Source organism: Geotrypetes seraphini, chromosome 12 (assembly GCF_902459505.1).
Source record: "Geotrypetes seraphini chromosome 12, aGeoSer1.1, whole genome shotgun sequence".
Taxonomy (NCBI): Eukaryota; Metazoa; Chordata; class Amphibia; order Gymnophiona; family Dermophiidae; genus Geotrypetes; species Geotrypetes seraphini.
Genome location: NC_047095.1, coordinates 31,233,243 through 31,260,509, shown reverse-complemented (window position 1 = coordinate 31,260,509; position 27,267 = coordinate 31,233,243). Strand labels below are relative to the sequence as shown.

The following is a 27,267-nucleotide window of genomic DNA, read 5'->3' as shown; positions in this document are numbered from 1 at the left end:
GGCTGCATATCTTCTTCAGTTCGGCCAAACTGCAGGGGACTGTATTGGGCAGATGTCAGTATTGAAATTTTAGTCACTTGGGAGTATTCCCAAAATATGGTAACAGAATAAAAACCTACCCTAAAATAAGCCCCTCCCCCAAGAAAATATTTCAGGGAATAACAATCATATCTTTAAGAAATTTCTTTAATATACATTATCCTAAAGGCTGATGTTTATCTTTATCCATTTTCTCTTATATTTGGTTATTTCCCAAGTGACCCAATGAGTACTAGAAAACTGACCAACCACTTTCCTTCTCATCCTTCCCTTCCTCTGCACAGGAAATAAGCAAATGAGCTCATTGTATAGATCAGTTTTAACCACAGAGCCCTTCTAAGCTGTATAAAAACACAAGAGAATAGTTTTACAAACACAACGAATGCCTTAATGTTAGCTAAATTGACTGTCCAGAGTTCATAGATAGATGTAGATAGACCCTTATTAATGTTAGCATCAGCTGAGTTTTGTAGGAAGATTTTGATTATATTTTATACATAAAATGGATGGAAGCAAGGGTATGAGCTCAATAATTAATAAATAGCACTTTCCCTTGTGATCAGGAGCAGGGAAGAAAATTGTTTAGTTACCACACATCTCAATATAATTTAAGGTTAACTTCCTTTTCTTACCTAAAACAGTCATGACTGTTTTCATCAGTTTCATAGGCGTCCTCCTACGGCTGATTGATCCACTTGTGTGCGGAGACAAGACAGTAGTTTTCTTCTTGACATACATGTAGATTCTCAAGTACACCACCACCATGATGAAGAACACAACAAGGTTTAAAACTGTCCAGAAGGTTAGGTAGCTTCTGCTGTATATGGGGGCCAGAGATGAGCAGGTTGTGATGTTGCAAATGCAGTTCCAACCTAAAGTAGGTACAGCACCCATAAAAATGGCAATTGCCCAAATAAGTAAAATTAGGCATGTCACTCTTCTTTTTGTAAGATTGCTGTGAATTCTCATCCGGACAACTGACATGTGCCGCTCAACGGCGATGACAAGCAAGTTGGCCAAAGAGGCAGACATGCTTGTGTCCAGAAGCCCTTGGCGCAAGAACCATCTGTGAACAGTTAGTGTCTTTGACACAGGACCAGTATGGAACATCAGAAAGACATAGGCAATGCCAGCAAAAAAGTCGGCAGCAGCTAGGTTGGCCAATAAGTAGTAGAAGGGAAAATGAAAACGCTTGTTTCTGACCACAGCTGTTATAACCAGTGCATTGGAGATAAAAATGAACAGACAGAAAAAAGTTCCGAAACAAAGGACGATGATGAGTTTTGCTCCTGTCCAGTCATCTTCAGTTTGGGTATTGCTCTGATTATAGAAGAAGTCCATGCGTTTATCATAGTGGCACACGTTCATAGTGACGCACATTCATGGATCAGGGCCCGACATCCTGGGAAATGAAAGAAAGGCATAAAAAGATGGGGTAAGAGTCACAAATAATTGGTGGAATCCCTTCTTAAATTCTACATCAAACAATAATATGAAATCAGGGTAATTTAAAACCAAAAGGCATAAAACACACACAGATTTATGATGATATACAGGTAAAATAAAATTTCAAAAAAAAAAAAGAACACAGATCATCAAATACCTTCTTTTTTTTAGTTCAATCATCTTTATTGGAGTTTTACAATATGCATACAATCAATGACATGAACGTCGGTATCCTTAACATTGATAACGTATTGTATATATGTTAACATCCATGTCTAGTATATAATTACTCAAACACCTTCTGAGATTTAATGCATATTAAATTGTAAACATTGTCAAAATGTTAGCTTTGGCTGTAATGTAACTACATACCACATACAGCTCGATTGACTAAGCTCTTTGCCCAAAGACACAAAATAGGGGGAGAAAAAATGATCCTGAATGAAAAGCCTGCCATTTAAAGCAGCACTCCATGACACACAACAAAACAAGGTTTTGTTTGCCCAGGAACCATTTTCTTATTGCTTCCCAGTTATCACACAGTTCATTTAAAATAGCCTTTAAGCCCCTCTCCTCCTCCCTTTGTTGCTCCATGTAGCTCAGTATTCCATAATGTAGGAGGACACGCTAATTGCACTGGTAGTCATATTTAATATGGATTCTGAAATTATTAGTACATTTCTACAAATTATGAGACTGCAGCGGGAACTCACGGCAGCCATTTTGATGATGGCTTTGCACAAGGCAGGAGCATAGGAATATTTCTCCTGCCCCGCATCACCGCTAGACTACTAGGTAAGGTCAGAGATGCAGGAGGGAGGCAGGGGTGGGTCAGAGCCGGCCCAAAAAATTATTCGTGATTTTATTTTTTCCTATTCACAGGCCGGCTCCGCACCTAACCCCCGCGAATACGGAGGGAGAAGTGTAGTTCACTATTTCCGTGCATAATGTCTTTGATTTTTCAGTGATAAAAATTGTGTTAGCAAGCCAATAATGCATGTTAATGCCACTTAGTAAAAAGAATCTCTCATTAACTACAATTGTTTGTAAAAAAGATAATGAAACTCAAATCATGTGCGTTTCAAAATGTTTGGTATGCTGCATTTATAAGAAATTAACATTTTTCTGAAGAAGCTAAGGGCCTCTTCTATTAAACTATGCTAGCAGTTTCTAGGTGGGGAGTGTCGGTGACAGCGCGGTTCTCTGCGCTAAAAACTGCTAGCGCAGTTTAATAGAAGAGGGAGCAAGTGACAGAACTCAAAAAAACTTTTCTATTCAATTAGCTATAGAAATGATGAATAAAGTAGTAATAGTAGTTAAGAGGATTCCTTCTAAGATTCTATGCAAGAAGATTTTTTCTCACTTAACCATATAGGGCACATATTAACCCCCTCCTCTACAAAGCCGCACTAGTGTTTTTAGCGCCGGCCACCACGGTAACAGCTCCAATGCTCATAGAATTCCTATGACATCCGAGCTGTTACTGCCGCGGCCGGTGATAGAAAGGCTAGCACGGCTTTGTAAAGGAGGGGGTAAATTAAAAAAAAACAACCAAAAACATGGAATGCCTCTCTGACTTGGTAGCACAAAGATACTACTGAGCATCTTAAATGTTAGTTTTTGGAAAATTAGGGATGGGTCACTGCATTATAAGGGAAAACAGGCAGGGCAGAGTCTCTTTGTCAAGTTTCTATATTTTTATGAATTTGCATTGAGAGTGCATGACAGTAAGCATTCTGGCATGTAGAATGATATTTTTATTTACTAGTCAGAACAAAAATTGCCAGCTTCCCGATTAAAGGCCATGTACATAATTAGTAGCAGCAAAGCTGTGTTCTTTTTTTAAAGTGACCATCTTTGGTTTCTGTTCTTTTTTTATGCATCACTTCCAGTTGCTTTATTTTCACCTGATTGCTAGAAGCACAAATGGATTTCCTGAATGATCCACGTCACTAAAGAAAAGTCTGCAGCCTTAGCAGGAAGTTGAACTGCAGAAGCTTAGCGGCTGCCACAGCGATAAGTTTCAGACTTTGGTAATTTTAGGACACATAAAATGATGGTTTAGGACGGAACTCTATATATGATGTCCAAAATAAGAGCCTTATAACAAAAGCTTCAATTTAGAGTCTCACTAAGTGTGGTTATCATAGAAGATAAATGGTTAGTTGGCTACAATCAGATACGAGGAAACCTATTTATACACTTTCATACAGGCATGCCTTAACATTGTCCTGTCCTTTTGCTTACACAACGGATGATGTGGGTATACTTGATCCCGATTTCCTTACAAAAAAACTGAACGATCTAGATCCCTCCTTACCAGCTAATTTCCGTCCTATCACTAACCTCCCTCTAATATCAAAACTGACCGAGAAAATTATTCACAACCAACTTGCAGAATTCATCGACAACACTCATGCCCTCCATCCACATCAAACCGGTTTCCGCTCTTCCTATTCTACTGAATTATCATTGTTAGGTCTTATTTCAACCATTTACTATTTTCTTGACCATCAGAAATTTGTCCTTCTTATTTCCCTTGATCTGTCTGCAGCATTCGATACCATTGACCACTCTCTTCTCATTACTCGACTCAAAGATTGCGGCCTCACAGGCTCGGTTCTCTTATGGTTCACCTCCTACTTTACCAAACGCAGTTTTAAAGTTCATTCAAAGGAAGAAACTTCTTCACCTATAACCCAAACTTATGGGGTTCCCCAGGGCTCTATTCTATCGCCTTTACTCTTCAATATCTTTATGTCACCTCTCCTCACTCTAGCCCAATCTATTGGATTCACTATCTTTGCCTACGCGGATGACATTCAACTACTACACCCCGTCAATAGCTCTAATATTACAGAAATACAAGAAATTAACAATAAACTAGATAAAATAAGCAACTGGCTTCATACAAATAAACTCTCTCTTAACATTGATAAATCATGCTGTCTCCTATTCCCAACAAAAAAATAATGAATCTTTATGGGGGAAGATTTTTATAAAATCCTCCTCAATAAAAATGGAAAAAAAAATAAAATTACTGGGAGTAATCATCGACAAAGATCTTATTTTCCATGATCATATTAGCTCAGTGGTTAAAATCTGTTTTTATAAGCTTCGCCTCATTCGTTCTCTTACCTCTATTCTAGACACGGATGCAATTACAACTCTGGTTCATTCCTTAGTCATCTCACATCTCGACTGCTGTAACTCCCTATATAACAGAATTCCTCAAAAATAAATTTGACGTCTACAGTTAATCCAAAACACAGCTATTAAACTCATCTTTAAATTAGGGAAATATGACCACGTTACCCCCCTCCTGAAAGAAGCCCATTGGCTTCCCATCTCTCACCATGTTACTTATAAAACAATCATGCTGACCTTTAAAATTCTACTCTCCCAACAACCCTCCTACCTCGATAGGCTTCTCATTCCACAACACCCTACAAGATTGCTTAGATCCGCAGAACAGAACCTCCTTTCCATTCCCTCCTGAAAGGATTTCTTCTACACTAGGAAATCCAACTTTTCAGTAGTTGCCCCTACCTTATGGAATGCTTTACCACAGTGGTCTCAAGCTCAAACCCTTTGCAGGGCCACATTTTGGATTTGTAGGTACTTGGAGGGCTGCAGAAAAAATAGTTAATGTCTTATTAAAGAAATGACAATTTTGTATGAGGTAAAACTCTTTATAGTTCATAAATCTTTCCTTTTGGCCAAGTCTTAATAAATAATATTGTCATTTATAGCTAAAGAGACATATGATGAAGATACTGTTTTATTTTAGTTTTGTGATTATGATAAACATACCTAAGGCCTCAAAATAGTACCCGGCGGGCCGCTTCTGGCCCCCGGGCCGCATGTTTGAGACCACTGCTGCTTTACCATCTCATCTCCGTCAAGAAAAACAGCTTGATAGATTTAAGATAAGCTTGAAGACTTTCTTATTTCAAGATGCTTTCAACTGCTCTTGAATTATTTCACTCTCATTCAACCAACCGCTTCTATGAAGTGATCCCATTCCTAATGTTTTATCCTCTCCCCCCATTTTCATTCAATTTTTTTTTTTTTCTCTCTCCCCTCTCTTTTTTCTTACCTATTATGTAACTTTACCCCTCCCCTTCTCTTTTATCCTCACTCTCAAGTATGTCCTGTTTATGTTATTAATTGTACACCTCTATTACTTCTCTTTATAAGTGCTACAATCCTTTATTCCTATTTTTAATATTTTATTGTAAACCGGCTAGATACTAGTTAATGGTCGGTATATTAAAAACTAATAAACTTGAAACTGAGGGACCAAAGTTCAAATCATAACTCAAAGCCTTCTGCTCCCCAGCTCATATAGAGTTGTTGATGTTGTATAGATAGCATTCACAGCCCCTGGAGCAGGAAGAGTCCTACTGGTCATGCAATAGTGACACTTATATTCAGATTTAGTGGTTATGCTTGCAAGGTACCATAAGCAGCCCCAAGGCAAGACCTCCGACTAGAGAATGACACAGGGACAAATTTTTCCCATCCCCGCGGGAACTCATTTTCACGTCCTGTTCCCGCCCCACTCCTGCAAGCTCTGTCCTCATCTGCAAAATCTTCAAATACTTTAAAATCATAAGTGTTTGAGGCTTGTGTGGTTAAGGCAGATCTTACAGGAATGGGACAGGGACAAAACTAATGGGGACGGGGAAATTGAGTTCCTGTGGGGATGGGGACAAATTTGTCCCTGTGTTATTCTCTACCTCTGACCAAGGATTGTCAATGCAGTTAGCTGGGAGATATGCAAAATAGGGAACAATTCTCAAGTAGCTGCAAATAAAGGCCCAGTAGCAGCAAGTACCAGATCTGGAACAGAAGGAAACTGCTGAGACAAATTAAAAAGCTTTGAAATTCTCATAAAAAGGAAATCATTTCATGGTCTACTGAAGTGTAAAAATTTACTTTAGCATAACTAATTCTGTTTCAAACTCATTGCTGCACTATTTTAAAGCAATGCTTATTCCAGAAAATAAAACAACATGCTGGGGGGGGGAGCAATAGTTATGCACATATGTATCTTGAAAAATATTTAGAAAAAGAAAAATGATTTTCGCTAGGCCAAATCTGTTAAATAATGGCTGAATCACAAAAAAAGAATATCAGCACTCTATGTGCATCCAGAATGAAAACAGAGTTTTTGATAGTCTATCCTCATTGTTTGCTGAACTGTACTTTCTTTGGGTTCTTTCTACTAAAATGCACCAACAGTGCACATTAAATGTTAAGGAACCCATAGGTTAGTAATAGGGACCTTAGACAGCAGAATGTGGAAACATGTTTATCTTTAAATTTATTGAAAGCTTCTATACCGCCACTGATGACTGGGGAGACAATTCAAAGTGGTTTACATGGTGTAATGGTGTTACAATACATGAGCTTCTGTAAAGGTGTTACAATACAGAGTTAGTGGGGGGGGGTTTAGATGGTTTTCAACACAGACACATTTATACCATAATCAATCATCCTACGTATACAGTTGACACCACCTAAGTGCACACTTCGGTCATCCGCACCCTACCACCATGGTCCCGTTTTTATTTTGTTTTTTACATTAAAGTCAATGGACGTAAACTCCAGATATTTGCAATTCGGATAAGCATTCAATCCGCTTATGTGCGCTGATGTCATAGGTCCCACCTCTATTCTTTCACGTTACCTTCACTCCGGTTAAATGCAATCACGCTCTGACAGGGAGGAAAGCCAGTTGGCAGAACAGATTGGCCACAATGGCTAGGCTTCACACAGCGCTGGGACAGCTGGGAAAGTGAGTGCTCCACTTCCACTCAAGCTTCAGGAGATAGCTTTCCTGTACTTTAGGCTCCAGCAGCCCACGCGCCATATTTAGAAACATAGAAACATAGAAGATGAAGGCAGATAAGGGCCATAGCCCATCAGGTCTGCCCACTCTACTGACCCACCCCCAAGTCTACTATCCTAGGGATCCCACTCCTGGTGATTGGTTCCCTTAGCTTAACCCTCTAAGGGATCCCACATTTGCTCTTAAATTCTTGCTGTTTGCCTCGATCACCTGCACCGGGAGCTCGTTCCAAGGATCAACCACTCTCTCGGTGAAGAAATATTTCCTGGTGTCGCCATGAAATTTCCCGCCCCTGAGTTTGAGCGGATGCCCTCTTGTGGCTGAGGGTCCTTTGAGAAAGCACAGTTACTTACCATAACAGGTGTTATCCAGGGACAGCAGGCAGATATTCTTAACACATGGGTGATGTCACCGACGGAGCCCTCGGTACGGACCTTTTTAACTAGAAGTTTCTAGTTGGCCGCACCGCGCGTGCGCGAGTGCCCTCCCGCCCGACGGAGGAGTGCGTGGTCCCCAGTTAGGATAAGCCAGCTAAGAAGCCAACCCGGGGAGGTGGGTGGGACGTAAGAATATCTGCCTGCTGTCCCTGGATAACACCTGTTACGGTAAGTAACTGTGCTTTATCCCAGGACAAGCAGGCAGCATATTCTTAACACATGGGTGACCTCCAAGCTAACAAAGAGGGAGGTGGGATGGTTGGCCATTAGGAAAATAAATTTTGTAACACAGATTGGCCGAAGTGTCCATCCCGTCTGGAGAACGCATCCAGACAGTAGTGAGTAGTGAACGTGTGAACTGAGGACCAAGTGGCCGCCTTGCAGATTTCCTCGATGGGCGTGGAGCGGAGGAAAGCTACAGAAGCAGCCATAGCTCGGACTCTGTGGGCCGTGACAGTTCCTTCCAGTGAGAGACCGGCCCGAGCGTAGCAGAAAGCAATACAGGCAGCAAGCCAATTGGAAAGTGTCCGTTTGGAGACAGGATGGCCCAAACGGTTGGGGTCGAAAGACAAAAAGAGCTGAGGGGATGTTCGGTGAGCTCTGGTACGATCAAGATAGTAAGCAAGGGCACGCTTACAATCCAGCGTGTGCAACGCCTGTTCCCCAGGATGCGAGTGAGGCTTAGGGAAGAAGACGGGTAGCACAATGGACTGGTTGAGGTGAAAAGCTGAGACCACCTTGGGAAGGAATTTAGGGTGGGTACGCAGAACAACCTTGTCATGGTGGAAAACAGTGAAAGGTGGGTCGGCAACCAGTGCATGCAGTTCGCTAACCCTCCTGGCAGAGGTGATGGCAATTAGGAAAAGCACCTTCCAGGTAAGAAGCCTGAGTGAAGTTGTGGCAAGAGGCTCAAACGGAGGTTTCATGAGAGCTGAGAGAACCACATTCAGGTCCCAGACGACAGGAGGAGGCTTGAGAGGCGGTTTGATGTTGAAGAGCCCTCTCATAAATCTGGAAACCAGAGGATGAGCCGTGAGGGGTTTTCCGAGAATAGGCTCGTGAAACGCAGTGATGGCACTGAGGTGGACTCTGATGGAGGTGGTTTTGAGGCCAGCGTTGGACAGCGAGAGCAAATATTCCAAGACAGGTTCCACCGCCAAAGAGGTGGGTTCTTGATGATGCCGGAGACACCACGAGGAGAATCTGGTCCACTTCTGATGGTAACATTGGAGAGTGGCCGGTTTCCTGGAGGCGTCCAAAATGAGGCGGACCGGTTGAGATAGATTCTCCGGAGAGGTCAGCCCGAGAGAAACCAAGCTGTCAGGTGGAGGGAAGACAGATTGGGATGCAGTAGAGACTGATGCTGCTGTGTAAGCAGAGTAGGAAACACAGGAAGAGGAATGGGCTCCCTGGAGCTGAGTTGAAGCAGGAGGGAGAACCAGTGTTGACGAGGCCACCGAGGGGCGATGAGAATCATGGTGGCGTTGTCCTTGCGGAGTTTGGACAAGGTCCGCAACATCAGAGGAAGTGGAGGGAAGGCATAGAGGAACCGATCCCTCCAGTCGAGCAGGAATGCATCCGGAGCCAGACGGTGAGGAGAGAAGAGTCTGGAACAGAATTGGGGCAGCTGATGGTTGTGAGGTGCTGCAAAGAGGTCCACCTGCGGAGTGCCCCATCGAGCAAAGATGGAGAGCAGAGTCGGAGGGTCCAACGTCCACTCGTGAGGTTGAAGGATGCGGCTGAGATTGTCGGCCAGAGAGTTCTGTTCGCCCTGGATATAGACCGCCCTGAGAAAGAGATTGCGGTCCGTGGCCCAGGTCCAGATGCGCAGAGCCTCCAAACAAAGGGGGCGAGATCCGGTGCCGCCCTGCTTGTTTATGTAGTACATGGCGACTTGATTGTCTGTGCACAGGAGGAGGACTTGAGGGCAGAGAAGATGTTGGAAAGCCTTGAGGGCGTAGAACATGGCTCTGAGTTCCAGGAAATTTATGTGATGACGACGCTCCTGTGGGGTCCAAAGTCCCTGGGTGCGTAGGTCGCCTAGGTGAGCTCCCCATGCGTAGGGGGACGCATCGGTGGTGATGATCATAGAGTGAGGGGGCAGATGAAAGAGTAGACCCCTGGAAAGATTTGAGGAGTTCAACCACCATTGGAGAGATTGCTGAAGAGATGATGTCACAGAGATGGGATGAGAAAGAAGATCTGTAGTCTGTGACCATTGGTTGGCGAGAGTCCATTGAGGTGTCCTGAGGTGGAGTCGCGCCAGAGGAAGGACATGCACTGTCGAGGCCATGTGACCCAGAAGGACCATCATCTGTCGGGCAGGAATGGAGGGATGCATGAGTACCTGACGGCAGAGATGGAGCAGGGTCTGCTTGCGATCTGAGGGGAGAAAGGCCCTCATCAGCGTGGTGTCCAGGACTGCTCCGATGAATTGAAGTCGCTGGGTGGGAAGCAGATGCGACTTGGGGTAGTTGATCTCGAACCCCAGGAGGTGGAGGAGAGAGATGGTGTGATGAGTAGCTTGTAGCACGAGTTGAGATGAAGGTGCTTTCACCAACCAATCGTCCAAGTAGGGGAACACCTGGAGGTTGTGAGACCTGAGGAAGGCCGCCACCACTATCAGGCATTTGGTGAAGACTCTGGGGGAGGAAGCGAGGCCAAATGGTAGTACTTTGTACTGGTAGTGGTGGTGTAGTACCTGGAACCGCAGGTAGCGGCGAGAGTTCTGATGGATGGAGATGTGAGTGTAGGCCTCTTTGAGGTCCAGGGAACATAGCCAGTCGTGTTGAGAAAGAAGAGGGTAAAGTGTGGCAAGGGAGAGCATCCTGAACTTTTCCTTGACTAGACACTTGTTGAGGTCCCTGAGATCGAGAATGGGACGGAGGTCTCCCGTTTTTTTGGGTACAAGGAAGTAGCGGGAGTAGAATCCCTGACCCCTTTGATCTGGAGGTACTTCTTCGATGGCATTGAGAAGGAGGAGGGATTGAACCTCCCTCAGGAGGAGGGGGGTTTGAGAGGAGTGAGAAGCAGACTCTACGGGAAGGTTGTCCGGTGGAAGAGTCTGGAAGTTGAGAGAGTAGCCGTGGCGGATGATGTTGAGGACCCACTGGTCTGACGTGATGACTTCCCAACGGCTTGAGAAAATGGTGAGACGACCCCCTATAGGCTGTGGAAGAGGCAGCGAGGGTGGATGACTGGCTATGCCCTGGAGAGAAGAGTCAAAAGGGCTGAGATTGTTTAGCAGGCTGAGAAGGCTTAGAGGGTTGAGTGGCCTGAGATCGAGCCTGGGCATGGTGCTGCTGTTGGCAGGGTCGCCGAGATTGTTGAGGAGGCGGATTGAGTGGCCTGGCTGAGAACCTCCGCTGGTAAGATGATTGAGGCCGATAGGGTCGAGCAGGCGGAGCCTTCTTTTTCGGCTTGATTAGGGTGTCCCACCTGGTCTCATGGGCCGAGAGTTTCTGGGTGGTGGAATCCAGTGACTCTCCAAAGAGTTCATCCCCGAGACAGGGGGCGTTGGCCAAACGATCCTGGTGGTTGATGTCCAGGTCGGAGACTCTGAGCCAGGCTAATCGACGCATGGCTACGGCCATGGCAGAGGCCCGAGAGGTGAGCTCGAAGGAGTCGTAGATTGAGCGGACCATATACTTTCGCATCTGGAGAAGACCAGAGATGTGTTGTTGGAATAACGGGACCTTGCGCTCAGGAAGGTACTTCTGGAGGGCAGATAGTTGTTGGACCAAATGTTTCAGATAGAAAGAAAAATGGAAGGAATAGTTGTTTGCCCTGTTGGCAAGCATGGCATTCTGGTAAAGCCTCTTGCCAAACTTGTCCATGGTCTTACCTTCTCTGCCAGGAGGGGTAGAGGCATAGACACTGGAGCCCTGAGTCTTTTTTAAGGTAGATTCCACCAGAAGGGACTCATGGGGCAATTGAGATTTGTCGAATCCAGGAATAGGAATGACACGGTAAAGGTTGTCCAGTTTACGGGGGGCTCCCGGTACCGTGAGGGGATTTTCCAAGTTTTTATAGAACGTTTCCCGTAGGATGTCATGCACGGGAAGCTTGAGGAACTCCTTAGGAGGTTGTTCAAAGTCTAAGGCCTCTAGAAAGGCTTGAGACTTTTTTGAGTCAGATTCTAGAGGAAGTGACAGGGCAGCAGACATTTCTCTCAGAAATTTAGAAAAAGAGGACTGCTCTGGTTTGGAGGTGGCATCGGGTGCCGATGGTTCCTCATCAGATGAGGAGGGATCCTCCTCGGTACCGAGAGGAGTGTCCTCCCATAAGTCAGGGTCCCTGACCTCTGGTGCATGTCGAGACACCGGGGTGGAGGGCGCGGTATGGCGAGTCTTGGACAAAGACTTTCCAGAGCGCACCGAAACGGTACCAGGGGAGGAAGACCGGCGTCTATCTCGGTCCCGAGAAGAGTGCCGTACCGCCTGGTGCCGAGGAGGATCCAATGTGGCCTGAGAATGAACCACTGGATCGCTATGAAGTTGTTGGGCCGAGAGGATCGGCATGGAGGTGTTCACCGGTACCGAAGGGGTGGACACCGGGGGCTCGGTACGGGGCTCGGGCCGGTCTGGTACCGGAAGGAGCGGTGCCAGGATAGTGGGCAACAGTTGTTCAAGTTGTTTCTTCAACTGCTCCTGGAGTTGAGCCTTTAAGATGGCCGAGATACGGTCATCGAGGGGTGGCATCGGAACCGCTTTCTTTTTCTTCGGTTCCTTAGATGCCGCTCCACGCCCCGGCGATGAGGAGGCCGATGACGAGGCACTCACCGAGATCGGGGCGGAGCGTTTGCGGGACCGGTGCGATGCCGGTAAGGACGGTGTCGCCACCGTAGCTGGAGGGCGCTCGAGGGAAGAGGAAGGCTTCTTAGCCGGCTTACCTGGCGCCAGCGGCGCCGATGCGGGGTCGGTCGGTGTCGAGGTCGACGGTGCCGATTTTTGAGGTACCGCCGTTGAAGGTGAGGAGTCCATCGCCGACTCGGTACCGAAGAGAAGAGTTTGTTGGATTCTTCGGTTTTTGAGAGTTCTCTTTTTAAGAGTGGCACAGCGGGTGCAGGAATCCGCCCGATGCTCCGGACCCAGACACTGCAAACACCAATTGTGTGGGTCAGTTAAGGAGATCGGGCGTGCACACCGCTGGCACTTCTTAAAACCGACCTGCGGGGGCATGAAGGGGAAGATAGCCTCCGCAAAATCGAAGCCCGAGGCCTGTATACTGGCAACAGGCCCCGCCGGGGCAAAACGAAAGAAAAAGGGAAAAAGCAAAGTTTTTTTTTTTTTTTTTTTTTTTGCAAATCAAAGAAAAAATAAACCCGAAGGTAAAGAAAGAAAAAATAAGGAAAAAAGCGCGAGCGGGAAGGCAAAAAAGTGGTTTCAACGGCCGTTGAAAAAACACACGCGTCTTCTTCGCTCCGCGGAAACGAAGAAACTGGGGACCACGCACTCCTCCGTCGGGCGGGAGGGCACTCGCGCACGCGCGGTGCGGCCAACTATAAACTTCTAGTTAAAAAGGTCCGTACCGAGGGCTCCGTCGGTGACGTCACCCATGTGTTAAGAATATGCTGCCTGCTTGTCCTGGGATAAAGAGAATCTCTTCTTTCATCTCGATACGGCCGGTAATATACTTAAATGTCTCGATCATGTCTCCTCTCTCCCTACGTTCCTCGAGTGAGTACAGCCGCAAATTTTTCAGCCTTTCCTCGTACGATAGATCCTTGAGCCCCGAGACCATCCTGGTGGCCATCCGTTGCACCGACTCTACTCTCAGCACATCTTTTCGGTAGTGTGGCCTCCAGAATTGCACACAGTATTCCAAATGAGATCTCACCATGGTTCTGTATAATGGCATTATGACTTCAGGCTTCCGGCTGACGTCATAATGCCATTATACAGAACCATGGTGAGACCTCATTTGGAATACTGTGTGCAATTCTGGAGGCTTAACTACAGCCTACCCCTCCCCCCACTCATATTAAGTGCGCACACACACACACGCATGTATACCATAGTCAATCAACCTACTTATATACAAATATAATACTAATATCATGTACTACGTTTATACTAAATCCTACTTATTTGCACACATAATACCTGTATCGTGTTCTACGTTGTGTTCCTAATGGGGACTAGCTAGCTATCTCCTCTGTTGCTTTATTTGTTAAAGGAGTCTGTACAAAGCTCTGAAGATTTTTGCAAAGCACTGTGGGCCCAATTCTATATACTGTATGTTGCCTAAAAAAAATAGGTGCCAACTAGTGTGGCGCCAAGCATGATTCTATTAAAAAAAAAAAAAAAAAAAAAGTTAGGCACTCATTACAGAATCGTGCTTAGGCAGCACCAAGCGTTCTAACATTTAGGCGCACCCTAATTATGCCAGGGTTTTATGGGTCAAAACGCCCACACCTAAGTTAGGCCCCCCCAAAAGCTCCTAATTCAAAAACACGACTATGATCCATCCCCCTAACCACACCTACTTTTAATTAAGCGCTTAACCTTCAATTAACTCCACTCAGTGCCAATTAAGAGGTGTCAAGTGACAACTATTAGTGCCGATTTAGCCCATCAGTTAAGTTGGGGGCATACTGTATATTGGCTAGGCGCACCAATGTAGGCACCTAACTTTAGGCACACTTTTTAGAATTTGGGGGCGTCTACCTAATTCTATAAAGTTGGTTACCTAATTTTATGTTTACCATGCAAAGTTTCCTGTGCAATTTACAGACTAAGGTCAGTTGGGCATGCAACGTAATGCCAATAAACAGCTATAGGTACCAATTAGCAGCTAGACATGCAACTGCCCTTACTCACTATTGTATAAATTGTGCTCCCCAATTTGTGAGCATGCAACTTCAAGGGGTCATGAACCTGGGAGGGGCATGGGCATGTCGGTGGCACATCAGGCAGTTAGATGCATCCATGAAAGGATTCTATAACCTGTGTGCCCACCTACCCACCGTTAGGTGTGACCACTTAAACTAAGTCTTTGAGCTGGCATTAGAGCTCATGCCTAATGTTAGGTGCCTAGATATGAACCTACACTAATATCCTATAACAACAATTATGCATAGAACAGTCATTACAGAATTCACGCTTGGTGCGTTAATCACTCCAGTGCCTAAAATTTGGAACCATTTTTGTGAATTTACCCCTGCATGTATATGTATAAACCATTCCTCTAGTGAAAAACATATCAAAATGGTGTTCACATTGCCAAAATGAGAACATAAGCAGAAGAGAAAGTCAGAAGAGAGGGAGTTTTAGAAAAGCACAAAGAATTTTAAATTTAACTCATAAATAAAAGGCCAACATTAAAAGTTATAGATGATAGATTTGTCTAAGACCAATAATGCATTTCATACAGGATTAACTTAACTGGTTTTTCATTTCTCTTTAAGTATTTCAATGAGAAAAAACCAGAAGTATATTTTTTTGAGACAGTGCCATGAAAAGAAGTAGGAGAGAGGAAGACCAGTGAGGAGGAGGAGGATGGTGTAATCCAAGCAAATAATAAGGGCATGATGATGGTTTTACCACACAGGATGAAAGGGAAGGGCCTGAGGTATGCAATACTGTGGAGGTAAAATATACCAAAACAGCAGACTAAAGCAGAAATCTAATGCAGAAGAAGAAACGCTGACAATGGTTCTGAGAGAGGGGGCTTGAAGGAGATATGGTTTCCACAAGCGCAAATGAATAGTTAAAATTGACATTGGAGGAACAATAAGCTTAGTGTTGAATGTATTGAATCCAGGTAATCTTAAGACCTTCAAGAGAAGGTGGCAGAAAGCATCCAATGACCAGGATTTAAAGAGCGACAGGAAGTCAGCAGATTGGCAAATCAAGTTTAAGTTTCAAGTTTACTAAAAATTTATTCTACCACCTAATCAGGCTTTGAGGCGGTTTACATAGATTTAAAAAAAAAAAAAAAAAAGGAAAACATAAAAGTATACATAAAAACTGAAACTATCATTCCCCTCTACAAAAGGTATATCCCGCGTAGGAAAACTAGGAACATCCCTCCCTTTTAGAACCACAAAACTCTGGAATAACCTCACATTCCCGCTCAGAGTTTCAAGTTCTCTCCAATCCTTCCGCAAACACCTGAGAACTTGGCTCTTTTCAAAAATCTAACACTTCCCGCTTTTTGGTTCCTTGTCCCTCTTTATCTTCCTAGCTCCTTTCCTATAACCCTTCATTGTAGCTCCTTTTCAACCTAACCCTCTACGCTTGTGGAGATGGCGCGGTATACAAACCTAAGGTTTAGTTTAGTTTAGGACACATATAGTAAAGGAACACAATAAACCACAGACAGGATTGAGACAATAAGGATAATGGTGAAGAACTACATTATTTAAAGAAGTAGGGAAGAACAAGGGGGAGGGAAAACATAACAACCAGCAGTAATTCAGGTCCAAAATGCATGTAAAACATCCTTAAAAGGACGATCATAGTCCAAAGGCATCTTTGAACAGGAATGTTTTTAAGTTGGTCTTGAAGATGTTTAGGGACGTATCCCTCTCTTAGGTGATTAGGAGCCGAGTTCCAGAGCATAGGGGCAGTTCCAGAGAAGATATTAGTTCGCATGGTGTTGATATGTTTTAACGATGCTAGGTAGAATGGAGTTAGAGTTTAAAGTTCAAGCAGAAGAGTACACAGGCAAGATTTCCTCAATAAGGATGTGCAAAGATAAAATGAAAAGACCAGGATGCAGCCTCAGGGTAAAGATGAGAAAAATCAGCAAAAGACACACTGAAAGGAGCAGCCAGAGAAGAATGATTCACCAATGAGGAAATGGTAGGATGTCAAAGTCCCGAATTTGTTGGGAATGTCTAGATTCATATGAATCAAGAACAATCTCTTAATTTTCCTTATACTTTGTTAGTTTGTAAGTAGCATTGCTCCCCATTGTTGTGGACTTGAAAAGGATTTTTTGTGTTTGTATATTACTTTTAATTTGTTGTTAAAAAACTTTTTTTCCTTGGTATCATTTGATATTGTTAACTATTAAAATTGATAAATAATTAAAAAAAAAAAGAAAGAAAGAGGAAAACAAGAATAAGAACAGCAGAGTTTAGAATGTAAAGAGATTACGGAATAGACACACCCGATCAATAATTTCAAAGGCTTCAAAACCTAAAACCATCCCTAGCCTAAAACCATCACTGCAAAATCTAGGCTAGGGAAGTTTACAAAGGTAGGGGAAAAAGACTATGGGGTATAGTAGCTGCAAATGAGTCTCATAGCAGAGATCGGAACAGTAAGCAAACTAATGTGTCATAATTGAAATAATGGGTACGTTTAATGCCATTTGACATAATGCATTTCTGCGATTTAACCAATCTCCCATGTGTAAATCCTGTCCTGACCAATAATGGCAGCTCCTTACCTTTCCTACCTGGAAATTAAGTACACTTCTCCCTCCCTATTCGCTGTGATAGGGGATTAACAGAACCGCAAATACAGAAAAAAAAAAAAAAAAAAAACCCACAAATAACCTTTTCATATGTTATTCGCTGTTTTCTATTAAAAACCATCGTGAATATGATGAAACCACAAATAATATGGTGGGAGACCTGGCCTGTTCCTGAAGGAGAGGCAAAGCACGGTGAAGAAAAGTGCTGGGAATCAGCGATTTCTCTATGCAAGCTGATGTAGTTTTGGGGAGGGAGGAGCCAGCAAGCTAAAAACCGTGAATAATCGAAACCACGATTGCTGAAACCGCGAACACGGAGGGAGAAGTGTGCACCACTTATGTGATATACCCAAAGGAATACCGTATTTTCACGCATATAACGCGCGCGTTATACGCGTTTTTACCTACCGCGCATACCCCTCGCGCGTTATATGCGTGAGCGCGGTATACAAAAGTTTTAAAACATAGTTCCCACCCCGCCCGACGCCCGATTCACCCTCCCAGCAGGACCACTCGCACCCCCACCCCGAACGACCACTCACACGCGCTCCCACCCGCATCCACGATCGGAGCAAGAGGGAGCCCAAGCCCTCTTGCCCGGCCGACTCCCCGACGTCCGATACATCCCCCCCCCCCCCGGCAGGACCACTCGCACCCCCACCCCGAAGGACCGCCGACTTCCCGACAATATCGGGCCAGAAGGGAGCCCAAACCCTCCTGGCCACGGCGACCCCCTAACCCCACCCCGCACTACATTACGGGCAGGAGGGATCCCAGGCCCTCCTGCCCTCGACGCAAACCCCCCTCCCCCCCAACGACCGTCCCCCCCCAAGAACCTCCGACCGCCCCCCAGCCGACCCGCGATCCCCCTGGCGACCCCCACGACCCCCCCACCCCCCTTCCCCGTACCTTTGGTAGTTGGCCGGACAGACGGGAGCCAAACCCGCCTGTCCGGCAGGCAGCCAACGAAGGAATGAGGCCGGATTGGCCCATCCATCCTAAAGCTCCGCCTACTGGTGGGGCCTAAGGCGCGTGGGCCAATCAGAATAGGCCCTGGAGCCTTAGGTCCCACCTGGGGGCGCGGCCTGAGGCACATGGGCCCAACCCGACCATGTGCCTCAGGCCGCGCCCCCAGGTGGGACCTAAGGCTCCAGGGCCTATTCTGATTGGCCCACGCGCCTTAGGCCCCACCAGTAGGCGGAGCTTTAGGATGGATGGGCCAATCCGGCCTCATTCCTTCGTTGGCTGCCTGCCGGACAGGCGGGTTTGGCTCCCGTCTGTCCGGCCAACTACCAAAGGTACGGGGAAGGGGGGTGGGGGGGTCGTGGGGGTCGCCAGGGGGGTCGCGGGTCGGCTGGGGGGGCGGTCGGAGGTTCTTGGGGGGGGGCGGTCGTTGGGGGGGAGGGGGGTTTGCGTCGAGGGCAGGAGGGCCTGGGATCCCTCCTGCCCGTAATGTAGTGCGGGGTGGGGTTAGGGGGTCGCCGTGGCCAGGAGGGTTTGGGCTCCCTTCTGGCCCAACTACCAAAGGTACGGGGAAGGGGGGTGGGGGGGTCGTGGGGGTCGCCAGGGTGGTCGCGGGTCGGCTGGGGGGGCGGTCATTGGGGGGAGGGGGGTTTGCGTCGAGGGCAGGAGGGCCTGGGATCCCTCCTGCCCGTAATGTAGTGCGGGGTGGGGTTAGGGGGTCGCCGTGGCCAGGAGGATTTGGGCTCCCTCCTGGCCCGATATTGTTGGGGAATCGGCGGTCCTTCGGGGGGAGGGATGTATCGGACGTCGGGGGGGGGCATCAGGCTTTCAGGATGGGGACAGACCTTCAAGGGGGGACAGTGCACGGAAGTCAGGGGGGGTGAACGGAGAGTCGGGACAGCGCACGGAAAGTCAGGGCAGTGCACGGAAGTCAGGGGGGGGTGAACGGAGAGTCGGGACAGCGCACGGAAAGTCGGGGCAGTGCACGGAAGTCAGGGGGGGGTGAACGGAGAGTCGGGACAGCGCACGGAGAGGCGGGGCAGTGCACGGAAGTCAGGGGGGTGAACGGAGAGTCGGGCAGCATGCGCGGTATAATCGTGAGCGCGTTATACCAAAGTTTTTGTGCTTATCATCGTGATTTCTGCGCGCTATACACGTGTGCGCGTTTTATACGGGTGCGTGTTATTTGCGTGAAAATACGGTACATTTTTAATAGTTAACCCCTTCCCCCCTCCCTTTTACCAAACCGTAGCGCAGTTTATAGCGCCGGCCACAACGGTAACAGCTCCAGCGCTCATAGAATTCCTACCGCTGTGGCAGACGTTAAAAAAATGTGCTACAATTTATAAAAAGGAGGGGTAAATGAAAAGTACACTGTGTATACAGTACACTGTAGTTGGCAATGTAAAGAGCTAGATTTAAGATTCATTCCCTGACCCCCTTTTTGTGTTATTAATATGCAAATGTCTAGCGATATGATCCCTTGTCAGGGTGTCTATGATAAGAGAAGCTACTTTTATCCCACAAGAAAATATTAAGATTTAGTCATAGATGATGAACTGATCTATGATCCAAACCAGTGTTCTTCAACCACCAGTCCATGGACCAGTGCCGGTCCACAGAAATTTCCTGCCGGTCCACAGGGCCAGCACGTGCATCAGGCCTAAAACAGTGTTCTTCAACCGCCAGTCCACGGTGCGATCGATGCGGGGTTATCTTCGAGCCACCTCCCTCTTCCTAACTGATTCAGTGCACAAAGCCACGGGCAGTGGCTCCTACGGGCATCCTGCGCCTGAACCGGAAGCCTTCTCTCTGACGTTGCAACGTCAGAGGGAAGGCTTCCAGATGAGGCACGGGACGTGCAAGGTGCAATTAGTACTATTATGGGGGAGGGGTCTGGGATGGACATTGGGTAGAAATGGGCGGGGTCTGGCCCACGACTTAGCCCAGTGTTCTTCAACCTCCGGTCCACGGACCGATGCCAGTCCACAGAATAATTCTTTTATTTCTGCCGGTCCATAGTTATAAAAAGGTTGAAAAACACTGATCTAAACACAGCGGGACCGCTGTCTGCATGTTAAGTTTTTAATAGCATATTCTGCTCTTTCACATCATCATCTGTTCTTCAAAAATATTTGTTATTGCCCCATCGTCCACCTCCTTTTGTCTCAAGTCTATCTAGACCCACATTCTTGCAAGTTAAACTCTCTTTTGTCAAAGTCTCCAAGGATTTCCCTTTGGCTAAATGTCATGGTCACTTCCTTGGACTCAAATATGATTCGATTCTCTAAAGGAACAGCATAAGGCTCATAACAGATGTTACACATCCTGCTACATTTTGGTAACATCATATCTATTACATGTTCCCAATAGGCAGGCTTTGCAAAGACAAATGTGACGGGGCAGCTCAGAGCTCTCTGTTCAATGCAATATCATAGCCCTGTACAGTTTAAAAGTGTAATTATCACAAATCGCCGACACTGAAGAGGTGGGATACTGTGTTTTGATTTTTAATCAGATTAAGCACTTCTAAGAGAGGATGGGTAGCCTAATGGTTCATGCGTAGTCTGATAACCAGGAAAGACCGGGTGGAAATCCTTCTTTTCCTGCCGTTACCCCTTATAATCTTGGGCAAGTAATTTAACTCTCCGTTGCCCGAGGCACAGTATGATGGCGAGCCCTCTCAGGGTCACAGAACTACCAGCTGTGCATGAATATGTAACCTTTCTTAAGTTTAGATTTGGAAAAGATAAGTACGGTAATTAATTCAAATTCAAACTGGCACAGATCTAAGCGATGACTCTTGTAGTATCTCTGAACGGCCAAATGTTAAATGAACTGTCCTCCTAGAGACACTTTGCATACAATACATCCTATCTTTGGATGTCACATGACACCGCTATCACCGTCTCATCTCCCAACTAAATACAATTCAGAATTGTTCTAAACACTGACCCAGGTACTCAAAACCTAACACAGGAACTAGCAGTAATTAGTGCTGGAATTGTTTGCATGTCAATATACATAGCATGCACAAAAGCCTCCACTACACATGCTAATCTGTGCACTGAAGATTAGCGCAAATTGCATTTAAATGCACTGAAATGGATTCAAATCCGGGTAATTATATATTCACTCCAATACTCAGAAGACAGTGCAGAAACTAATGCTAGTCTTAATACTGAAAATGCACCACCAGGTCAGGGTTGGTGTTTGGGTTTTGAGGGGAAGATTTCTTCTGCATTTTCACATTAAATTGCTGGTCTTGGCTTCTTTTGAGGGGGAGAAAGAAGCCTATGCAGCCTGTAGTGCCTATAGTGAGGGAGTAAAACCCCCCCAACATGTCAGCGGGTCTGAGCAAAGCCAGGGCTGAGGATGGGCATTGATGCTCGTTTTCCTGCACTGTGTTGCGAGCTTCTTAGGGGATTTAAACTGCAAGAATTGGGGAGAGCTTATATCTCATGGTGCAGGGGGAAGGTGTCAATGTGCCTTGTACTTCCTGTTTTGCCTGGTGCATGTACATAGAAGTTTCTACATATACAAAATATTTTCTCCCTTTGTATCATTTATAAAGTTTAACAAACCATTACAATTCTCCCTCTGTATTCGCTGTGATAGGGGATTAATAGAACTGCAAATACAGAAAAACTGCAAATAACTTTTTCATATGTTATTCACTGTTTTCTATTAAAAACCATCGTGTATATGGTGAAACCGCGAATAATATGGTGGGAGATCTGGCCTGTTCCTGAAGGAGAGGCAAAGCACGGTGAAGAAAGTGCTGGGAATCAGCTATTTTCTCTGTAAACGCTTGGAATCAGCTATTTTTCTATGCAAGCTGATGTAATTTGGGGGGGAAGGAGCCAGCAAGCTAAAAATCATGAATAATCGCAACCATGAATGCTGAAACCACGAATACGGAGGGAGAAGTGTACAATCATTTATATTTTTTCTTTGCCACTTTTTAGTAACTACCCAAAAAAGCCTTAGACAGAGGGATTTTTATGTAAAAATGACTTCCAACAGTCAGCTTTAACTTTTAATAAATGTGCATTTAAGCAAATCTCAAATGGACAGGGCACGTAATAACATCTCGTTTGTCACTGAACAGTTAGGGCCCCTTTTACAAAGCCATGGTAAATGCATTGAAGCCCACAGGAATTATATGGGCTTTGGTGCATTTACTGCAGCAGCATCGCTACTGCAGCTTTGTAAAAGGGGCTCTTAATATTTAAGGATTATTTTTAAAACCAATTGTGGGTATTTTTCATTCTTAAAAAAGAAAATGGACATTTCTAAGCAACTAAAATGCCCTATATCAGGCTCCTACCATCAAAAGGTTATGATTTTAAACAAAAGGATGCAAAATACCCTTTAAGTTCCATTTATTATCTGATATACTGCAAATAAAAACAAAAATGTCTATATGGTTTACAAAATCATTAGCTTACCTTAGTTAAAGGGCTTAGCACATGCTAAATGTCATGTAGCTCATTGTATACCAGCGGTCTGAAACTTGCGGCCCGCCAGGTCCTATTTTGAGGCCCTCGGTATGTTTATCATAATCACAAAAGCAAAATAAAACAATTTCTTGATCATGTGTCTCTTTAGCTGTAAATTACAATACATTACATTAGAGATTTCTATTCCGCCATTGCCTTGCAGTTCAAGGCGGCTATTATTATTAAGACTTAGCCATGAGGAAAGATTCATAAACTATAAAGAGTTTTATCTCATGCAAAATCGTCATTTCTTTAATAAGACATTAACTATTTTTTTCTGAGGCCCACCAAGTACTTACAAATCCAAAATGTGGCCCTGCAAAGGGTTTGAGTTTGAGACCATTGTTGTATACCTATGGGCTGCATGACACTTAACACACATTAATTCATTAGGCACTAGACCCATTAACGCACCTTTGTAAAAGGACTCCTAAAAAATTACTTGAGGAAGTGGAGAAGACAAAGACATTTTCTGGACAAACAGAAAAAGGCACCTTATAGAGAGATATACGATGGCAACATATAAAATAGGAAAAATATGATTATTTTAAAACATTTCACTCTAGCTATACTCTGGAGCTATACTCTCTCGAGGAACGCAGAGAGAGGGGTGACATGATAGAGACATTCAAATACGTTACTGGCCCCCAATAACGTGACTGACTTTAAGAACAAATGGGATCAACATGTGGGTTCACTTCAAAGAAGAACTTAGAGGGGAGGGTTATCTTGAATGGGCAGACTTGTTGAGCCAAAGGCCCTTTTTCTGCCGTCATATTCTATGTTTCTCCATTTTTTTAATTTTTTTTTACCTTTGCAGTGAGCTGTTACATGAATTATATGCACTTTAAACAAATATAAGTACAGTACTATATCTACCTATCTACACATATACCTACCTACCAACCAGTTATTTCATTTTCCTGAAAATCATTAAACCAAGTATTTACTTCTGTACTGGCAAGCTATATCATAATGTTAATTACAACAAAATCCATTTGCTAATCTTCCCAGATCCGCACCCCTGAACGTCGGCAGATAAGCAATTACAGTTGAAAATTTGCACAGTGTACTGCGAGTCTATATGAAGCAGAGCGCCGGGCTTCAATCGTGCCATCGGTCTTTGGAAGAGCCAACTTTAAAAAAAAAAAAAATGATTGGAGGTGGCGCTAAACAATACACGCGAATGTTCCCTGATCACGGCAAAGAAGTTTGCTCAATATTAGGAGCTGTATGCAAAAAAGTCACTGCATGAGAAATGTTCATAAATACTATTTTTCAAAAATGATTCCACAAGTGTCAATTCTTAACTAATAGAACTCTGCTCAGAGACATGAAGGCAATATGTTCCGCCTCACCAACCAATCATTGCAGTGTTCATTTTTTCTGGCACGTCGGTTAAGGGTTACTTAGCGCCGGTTTATCCACGGTTTTGCGCATTAAAAAAACTTTGCCCAGTCACATTGTGCTCCGGCTCGGATTTCTTTCCGCTGGAACAAGTTAGAGGAGTAGGAAACGAGCAATGCAGGCAGATATGGGAAGTGCAAAGCCCCCAGAGAAAGAAGCACGAGACAATCAAATACTACGTTACACGAATGCAGATTGCAAGATCAATTTAAAACTACGGTCATTTGAACAGCTGGAACCTGTTTGGGAGGGAGGGGAAAAAAAAAAAAAAAAAAAAGCCTGGCAGCTGAGATAACTAGAGAGGAAGAAGGCTCCGGGACAGCACCAGGCGGTGCTCCCTCAACTCACCGCTCGCCTCTTTCATTCAGCGGAGGGGGGGTCCGGGAGCTCCGCAGCCCGTCACCGTTCTCTGCTCCCCGGTGGACTTCCGCATCCTTGTGGCCGCGCGGCACAGTCCCCCCCGGCAGGAGGCAGGAGAGCCCGCGCGGAACCCGGCACGAGACGCGCCCGCGCTCACACTGTGAGAACGGGACAGCAGGGAGCGCGTGACGTCAGGCGAGGGGGGCGAGGCTCGTTCGGCTGAGTGGCCCGGTGGTGCCCTGCGCCGTGATCTGCTCGCGTGCGCTGCTGCGTTTTAGAGCGTCTCTGTCGTGGGCGAGACTAGATCACGCATTCCTGAGGGGGAAGGATGAAAAGTTTTACCACACGCGATCTGTTCTGGCGCTTTTTTCTTTTTTGCCAAGCATAAAATGGTCATGAACTGTTTTAGAATAATACGATATAAAACAGAGAAGAGAGAGAAAAAAAAAATACGAGATGAGAGAGTCGTAAAGACAAAAGTAGGTACCATTATTTCGAGGGGCTTTGCAGTCCCTTAGATGCACACTGCAAGAGTGGTAGGTGTTGCCACATTCATTCAAGAACATTCATTGAGACTAGTACAATAATAATGACAATAGGGTATCAAAGCAAGTAGGGCTGTGGTTACACAAACAGGTTAGAACACGGGAATGAAATGCTTGTAAAAGGTCTAATTACATACCAGTGTTCAGTAGAGCTAGTGACTCAGTAAATACAGTATTAGAAATATATATAGTTATATACACTGTATTGGAAACACGAGGCACTGAATAGTTGTGTCTCTGGGGGGTGTTTGTGAATAAAGAGCAAAGGGCTAAATGCATTTGTGATTAAAGGATGGCTTGCCAGAGATAATGCAACTGGAAGGAGGCAAGAAGGCATGAAGCATTACGCCGAGTCAGGAAACCTCCGGGGATAGTCAGATTATCCACCTTCATTGTGATCTTGGATCAGTCATTTTATTTGCCTTGTGCCTCTAGAATCCCACTTAGATAAGTGGTGTTTGACTTAATCTGAATTTCCTGGGCAGCCAGTTAAGGCAGGGCCGGTTCAAGGGACACTGTTGCCTTGAGCCAACTTGCTTTGGTATCGCCCCCCCCCCCCCCAAATCCCCACTCCATAGCATCATCTCTTGTGCCCCTTCCCCCCCCCCCCCCCATGGGCTTCAGCATCTCTCTCATGACATGCTGCTTCTCCTACCAGTGACCAATGTAAATTTTACAAGATGGCAGGGGAGTGAGAGACATGAAGGAACAGTGCCAGACCAGCAGGTAGAGGCTGGACTGAGGGGGGGGGGGGGGGGGGGAGAGAAAAGGTTTAATCTGTAGACCAGGTGACATCAGAGGCTGGGTATTTTAGTGTCCTTAGTCACCAATGCCCTGGACCAGAGCCTCACCTGGTCCAATGGTTAAGCCAACTCCGAGTTACTGTGTACAGGATTATGCCAGGGTATTGAGAGAACTGATGGTGTATGTTTTACAGATGACCAACAGATAGGAAGCTTCAAAATGCTGTCCCGAATGGATACTGATGCTCTTTCAGGCTGCTAGCACTGAGTCATCCCTACTAATTTACGGATTCTAAAATACATTTTAATGAGGAGGAGCCTAAACTGTATCAGTCTGTCAATCCCCTAGAACCAATAAGGCAGTTCCATAGGTGCTGTGGCGGCCATGGCATGGGCATCAGTAGTGAGTCCCTTCCGATGTAGTCAGTCCTGAGCAGCTGGAGTACAGTCAGCAGCCTCGATATTCTTGTGCCAGGTCTAGTGGTTGCTTGAATTTTGGGTTCAGTTTTGGCACGGAAACCTTGTTTCAGTTTCAGACAAAAATGCTGATGCATTTGCAGCTGAAACCAAAACTATTGCTTCTGTGCTGTGGAATCCTAATTATATATTCCATACATTAAATGTATCACATAAATTTCTGCCTTTGCTGGCTTTGAGTCTGCTCCCCAGTTTCTACCCTAGAATTTGGCAGCTAAGATATAATGTTTAAAAATGCAGCCAGACTGCAAAAACTCAAGGGAGTGGTACAGTATAGGCAGTGAAGTGCAAGTCTTTGCAAAAAAAAGAGACCACACTTTCAAAGGGTATAAAAAAGGATGGAATTGCTCCAGAGGGTGCATACTAAAATGGGTGGTAGCCTTCATCATAAAGCATATGGGGACATCACTTAAAGTTCTCAATATATATATATACTTCAGAAGAAAAACGGCAGAGAGGAGGTATGATAGAAACATTTAAAATATCTCCAGAGCTATTGTTAGTAATTTGTAATTTTTCTTTTAAAAACCTGCATAGTTCCAGAAGACTGGAGGGTGGCCAATGTGATTTTTAAAAAGAGTTCCAGAGGTGATCCAGGAAATTATAGATCGATGAGTCTGACGTTGCCAGGCAAAATGGTAGAGACTATTATAAAGAACAAAATGACAGAACATATACAGTACGTAAGCATGAGTTAATGGGAGAAAGCCAACATGGTTTTAGTCAAAGAAAATCTTGCCTCACTAATCTACTGCATTTCTTTGAATAGGTGAGTGAACATGTGGATAAAGGTGAACTGGTTAATATTGTGTATTTAGATTTTCAGAAGGCATGTGACAAAGTACCTCATGAAAGACTTGAGGAAATTAGAAAGTCATGGGATAGGAGACAATGTCCTTTTATGAACTGAGAATTGGATGAAATACAGAAAACAGAGAGTGGGTTTAAATGGTCAATATTCATAAATGGAGAAGGGTAAAGAGTGGGGTTCTCCAAGGGTCTCTGCTGGAATTGCTGCTTTTTAACATATTTATCAATGATCTGCAGATGGGAATAACTAGTGAG

The 27,267-nt window shown here is 45.1% G+C and overlaps 1 protein-coding gene across 1 annotated transcript in view; it reads right to left on the bottom strand.

The window, feature by feature from the left end:
- Positions 1-24,704, bottom strand: part of LPAR3 (lysophosphatidic acid receptor 3) — an 86,148-nt gene extending 61,444 nt beyond the window's left edge. The window contains exons 1-2 of the mRNA XM_033915233.1: positions 24,426-24,704; positions 672-1,441 (exon numbers count right to left, since the gene is read on the bottom strand). Of these exons, the coding sequence (XP_033771124.1) occupies positions 672-1,419 (748 nt within the window). The 5' untranslated portion in view covers positions 1,420-1,441; positions 24,426-24,704. The remainder of the gene's footprint in view (positions 1-671; positions 1,442-24,425) is intronic.
- Between the last annotated feature and the right edge of the window lie 2,563 nt (positions 24,705-27,267).